Below are 5,724 nucleotides of genomic sequence, written 5' to 3' on the forward strand. Positions count from 1 at the left end.
TCTTGCTGAACATCAGCAACGACCAGAGGGGATATAGCATCATAATCATCATCATCATGTCCACTCTCGAAAGGGCTGGCGGCCACAACAACAGCAACCAGATGAGGAACAAAAAGAGCTGGCAAGGAGAATGGGGATCAGCCATTTTGTGGATTTATTGACATTCTGTGATGTTATTAAAGTTGATTGCCAGAGACTGTGCACGTTTTGGCTTAGACGAAGTGCTCGCCTCGCCCATAACGTGGCAACGGGATGCGGCATCAGTTGTGGCATCAACATGCAACACAGCTATAACTGTGTAGCGAGTGCGCTGCACAGAAAGGGGAAAATGCATTTGCAGTGCGGACAATTCGAAAGAAACAATGGACAGGATAACACGAATTTTTGCAACTCCTCTGTGTGTGTGTGTGTGTGTGTGTGTTTGCAAACTATTCTCGGAACAGTCAAAGAGCCTACAGTGGTGGCCAGCCGTGCTGGGGTGGTGTGTCATTGTCATCCCTATCATCATCAAGTCTAATATGCGCATTATTGGTTTTTGGTTCTACGGAACGGACTGCAGCTATCCTTAATATGCCTTGCATACTAATATGCTTATCCTGTCGCATCCTGTTTGGTCCTGTTTGATCAGAAACTCTTCATTCTGCGCTCAACATGCAAATATGAAATGCAAATTCTGTGGCACCAAATAAGAAGCTCTGCCCCCAAACACAATATAGCTGTAGCCCGGCACATATATGTATATATGCATATATATATATATATATATATATATGTACATGTATATGTATATATGCATACATATATATATATATATATATGTACATGTATATTCGCCTACAAATTTAATATAAATTGCGTAGCTTACAAATCCTTTTGATCTGCGCTTTTTAATTTAACATTTAATTTGGTTAGTTCACATATTTATATATATGTGTGCGTACTTGATTTTATTTTGCAATTTGTTCCTTGTGGGCAACACACGCGGCGTATGCGCAATAAGTTTACCAAGCCACCAACACAATTTTCTTGTGCGTGGCTTATTCTTTTGAATTTAAAATAAATTTGCATACGCCTTTGCTTTGCGGATTTGTTATTACATTGTTTTTCAAGAGATTTCATAAGTTGCTTATTAAAATTTGTTATTAATGCGCTTATTTTGTTGTTCGTTTGATTTAATCACTGTTGTAAATAAATTCGCTGGTTGCTTGGGTAATTCTTATTTCGTATTTTCATTTTGATTATAATCTGATCTGATTGTATAAATAATAAAATACATTTGAGCCTGCTGTGGCTATAATTATTTTTTGTAGCAATCACTTAGCGATTGTGGAGAAAAATGTGTGATTGCATATATATCATAAAGAACATTGATTTTATTTTTGATTTCTTGAATAAATAAATTCATAAAGCCTTTATATAGAAAACATGATTTGCTATCAGGTTTTTGAATTGGAATTCCTAGCTTGAAATAGTTGCTCTATCCTTCCATATTTGAATTAAATCTTGATTTTATTGGAACTCTGATAAGTTATATGTATATAGTTCTCTTATAAAAGCATTGCAAGCCAAGTGTAAGCCATGCATATGGCTTAGTCTCTCCGTGTTTTTGGTGCTTTAGTTTTTAGTCGTAGAAGCTAAAAAAGCGAATTTGCAACCGTTTGACAGTAAGTCAGCCGAACAAATGCCTTTGGCTTGAGCAAATTTCAACAGATTTCCACTTTTCATATCGCCACTTTGTGCTCTCAACACACACTAAAGACACACATTGACGCATGAGAGGTAAACGGTGAAATAACGCTGAAGCAAAAGGCGACAGTATGAAAAGAGAATTCGCAAACAGAATGGCGGCCAACGGCACAAAAAACGCATACAAACAATGTTGCTAAATTGTCACAGGCAACGGCGCGAAGGCTGGCTGCACTGGCGAAGAGGCCAAAACTCAATCAAAGCCTGGGCCAAGCGCAACATTTTAAACATGCTATCTTTTTGGTTTGTTGCCTGCATCCAGGTTTATGCAATTTATTTCTCCGTTACCCGCTTCTTAAGGTTATTGTAGGAGTGCGCTGACAGGCCCAGGCGCCAACTCCAAGTCCAACTCCAACTCCAACCAACTGCAACTCAGACTCCACTTTCGACTTCATCTTCATCAGTCTCAGCTTGACTCTTGTTCCATTACAAAGCATGCCCAGCGGCTGGGCCTGGTATAATCTTTTGCTTGTCTTTCACTTTAGCAACAGGAACGCAACACACCTTGGTAGTGCCAGGCACCAATTTTTCGTATTCCCTGCCCTGAACGAGGAGTTGAGCTTCAGTATACCTTCTATATACCTACAATAGAAAAAGTCTTTAAAATAGCTATAGATAGATTGAAATATAAACACAAAACTTTTCCTTGGATAATTAATATCTATCTATGGGCTACCTTTATATCAGCATTAATACAGCTCCACTGCTGTGCCTCTTGCCTGAAAGAGCATTCAAAATTCGTTTTGGTGCTTTATTTCTTTTATTTTTGTTCAAAATGGTGGAAATCCGAGTAAAAAGCCTTCGCTTAAACCTACAACTAGCTGACGCCCTTTACTCTAGCGAGTTTCAGGCATTGCAACAAATTGAATAAACATTGACGCATTTTGTCAACATGAAGAGGTAAACGAAAAAAAAAAACGCTGAAGCAAAAGGTGACAAAGGCACAAACGACGCATACAATGATGCTAAAGGGGCTGGAATGTGACACAGGCAACGGCGCGAAAGCTAGCTACACTGGCGAAGAGACCAAGACCAGATGTGCTTATAGCTAGGGGTGTTCATGTTCTCAATGTTAAGCAAGTAGTTGTTGTCCGTTGGCTGCCACTGCCCGCACTGTGGGGCAGGCACGCGTGAACTACTTGCTTATGCAGCACAAGTTGCCGCGCTTGACACATTTCTCTGGAGACAGGCGCATGTCGTCGGGTGGGGCAACTTGTCAATGCAGTCATCAATGTCCGGCATGACAGGCGCAGCGCCTGCAAGTATTTTACGCTTTTGCTGTCCCATATTTCGCCCGCCTGCAGCACAGCCAACGTGTTGCATGCCACACAGCGGGTCTCTGTGCCAATGACCAGCCAGCAGTCAGTGGGCAGAGTGCCAACCAGTAGGCGTTACAAGATCTACTTTCAGCGAACACTAACAAATATTGATGACCGAGTGCTACGAGACGTGAGCAAAATTTTCCCAAAATGTAGAGAGTGTTTGTCGATATCTGTATATGTATACATATATTATAGCTATATATATGTATGAATACAAATATATATATATATATATATATATATATATATATATATATATATATATATATATATATATATATATAAGTACTGCAAGCAACTACAAAGACCTTTAATATAATATGTTTTCAGAAATATGACTTAAAGTCCTTAAGTGAAGTAGGAGTCACACAGATTATATCATAATATAAAAGTCTGATCTTATCGATTTACCCTATATGTTCAGTCTGCACTAGAATGAACACTGTATGTTCGCTGGCAGAGAGAAGCATCTTTTTATCGACGCTTCTTTTACTACTGATCCTGATTATTAAGAAGTGTTCTTTCACTTGCCATCCCCTCACAGAGGTATTGCAATAACCAGGAAAACTATTGACTCTAAGTCTGTAGCCAACAGAAACCACCTTTAACCAATTAAATCATTCTATAATTTATTTACAATCTTTCCCATCATAAGTCATAATTAAAACTTTATTCCCAATTTTCTTTGTGCTGCTTAATCTTTCATTTGTATCTCCAAATACTTGGCAGATGTACCCCCTGGCGTATGCGTGATTTAGCTGATTATGTTCCCTTTGATTGCCTCAAACTTTAACATTTTGCAGCACGTGCGCTACACCGTGGAACAGCAGCAGCAGACGCAGCCGCAGCTGCACCAACATGCCCCAAAAGTCAACAAAAAATAAAAAAAAATTAAAAGTTGCGACAACCCACAAAAGAGTCACGTGCAGAAACTTTCTTAATTTAAAAGAAATTTTCAAACAAACTCAATTAAATAATTTCAGGCGCAAATAAAGATGTGTTAGACCAGGAGAGAGCAATACACGTGGTTTTCACACTATTTTTGCAGTCAGCCCCTCTCTCTCTCGCCCTCTCACTCTGGCTCTCTCTTCGGCTCTCTATCTCCATCTGCCTTGCTCCACGCTTTGTCACTTTTTCGCTCGTTTTTGCAAGACAATTTTAATGCCACAAAATTTTAATTGAGTTAATCCTTAAAACCACATGCTGGCTAACGAGCCAGCTGCTAGCCGGGGCTAATTTGCTGCCCAGTCGGAGGGTGGCTGGTGGTGGTGCAACAGGAAATGCAGCTGCATTTGCACAGCTGTAGCAAATGATTATTACTGTTCGGTAGATTAGCTAAGTTGGCTGTGCGTTGGCAATTGATGGAGTTAAAGTTGGAGCTGCCATCCCAGTCAGTAGAACAAATTGAATCAAGCAAACAAGTTCAACCAACAGTCACATATCATAACTAACCAAAATGTCTTCGACACAACACGCTGAATTCAACGAGGGCTTTTTACTAAAGCCCTCTAAGGTGGATGATCTTTACAAGTTCTTAGATGATAGCGCTAAGGCTAACAAAATGGAGTAAGTTCGTTAAACCGAAAGTTGATTGATAAGTTCCTAGCGTTGATCGTATGCTATGTAAAAGGCAGAAGAAGGAGGAAAAGGACGAAGTTGAGTTGAGTGCGGATGTCACGGATACAAACTTTTTGGTCATGAATCGTTGTCCACCGTTTGCAAAGCCGAAGCTAAGCAGCAAGAAAATCAACGTCAGGGCTAATCTCAACCAGATGACTTTTATGCGTCAAATCGACGTCACTCCGAAGCAACGTGATGAGGCTCGTATGGAGCGTATACGCGTGGCAACCAATTATCGCAGGTAGTTCTCCTTAACTCCTATTTTGAAGGACAACTTCCTCACTCCTTCCCACCCGCAGACTGGGAAATGTGGAGTTTAGAAAGCCTAACTACGACAAAGCTATTGAAATGTACAGCAAAGGTCTGCAGTATATACCCGATACCACAGTCCTCTATCTGAATCGCGCTCTATGCTTCATCAAGTGAGTGCTGTAAATTCCAAGCTAAATCAAAGCTTAATGGTTGTCAAATCATTGTAGGAAACGTGAGTACAAACGGGCCATATTTGACTTGGACTACATTCTATACCACTTGGATAAGCGTAACATGCGGGCCTGGCTCTATAAAGCCGGCACCCTTAAGCGCTTGAACAACGATGCTGGCTATAAGGAGTGCGCCGATAATGCACGCCGGTTCAACAGGGAACACGTGAATTTTGTTGATGTGTTTTTAGAAAAAATGAGGTCGGAATTCTGATTAATCAGATTGCTTGATTTATACTGAATGGAAATAACAAAAAAAAATATTTTTATGTGAGCATTTATTTGTATACGAAATATGATTAACTTAAGGGTTACCTTCCAAGCCAAATTGTTATCTAGTAAATCATCATCTACAATAACATATGAATATTATTTGAGCAATATATGAATGATATAAAAGGTAAATAAACTCGCTTTTTCCATTTATGCAAAATAGAAGCTCTCATTGTTCATATCTGGTTTTGTTCAATAGAGCTTATAGACAACATTTGGAAGCATTTCGAAGGAGAACTATAGGTGGTTCCAGTTGGCAAGCTTACACGGGTCGACAAGAG

General features: G+C 39.7%; 1 protein-coding gene across 1 annotated transcript; it reads left to right on the forward strand.

Moving 5' to 3' along the window:
- The first annotated feature begins 4,441 nt into the window (after nucleotides 1-4,441).
- On the forward strand, nucleotides 4,442-5,419 carry LOC115482812 (tetratricopeptide repeat protein 12-like). The gene is made up of 4 exons (XM_030222976.1): nucleotides 4,442-4,634; nucleotides 4,699-4,929; nucleotides 4,988-5,110; nucleotides 5,168-5,419. The coding sequence occupies exons 1-4, from the start codon at nucleotides 4,525-4,527 to the stop codon at nucleotides 5,382-5,384; spliced, it is 681 nt and encodes a 226-aa protein (XP_030078836.1). The 5' UTR covers nucleotides 4,442-4,524; the 3' UTR covers nucleotides 5,385-5,419.
- Nucleotides 5,420-5,724: the final 305 nt, after the last annotated feature.

Source organism: Drosophila hydei, unplaced genomic scaffold (assembly GCF_003285905.1).
Source record: "Drosophila hydei strain 15085-1641.00,03,60 unplaced genomic scaffold, DhydRS2 tig00000065-arrow-arrow-pilon, whole genome shotgun sequence".
Lineage (NCBI taxonomy): Eukaryota > Metazoa > Arthropoda > Insecta > Diptera > Drosophilidae > Drosophila > Drosophila hydei.

Excerpts from the sequence above, each read along its gene's own strand:
- LOC115482812 (XM_030222976.1), top strand. The coding sequence starts at position 4,525 with ATGTCTTCGACACAACACGCTGAATTCAACGAGGGCTTTTTACTAAAG. Across the intron at positions 4,635-4,698 it reads GCTAAGGCTAACAAAATGGA|GCAGAAGAAGGAGGAAAAGG; the intron begins GTAAGTTCGTTA and ends GCTATGTAAAAG. Across the intron at positions 5,111-5,167 it reads CGCGCTCTATGCTTCATCAA|GAAACGTGAGTACAAACGGG; the intron begins GTGAGTGCTGTA and ends AAATCATTGTAG.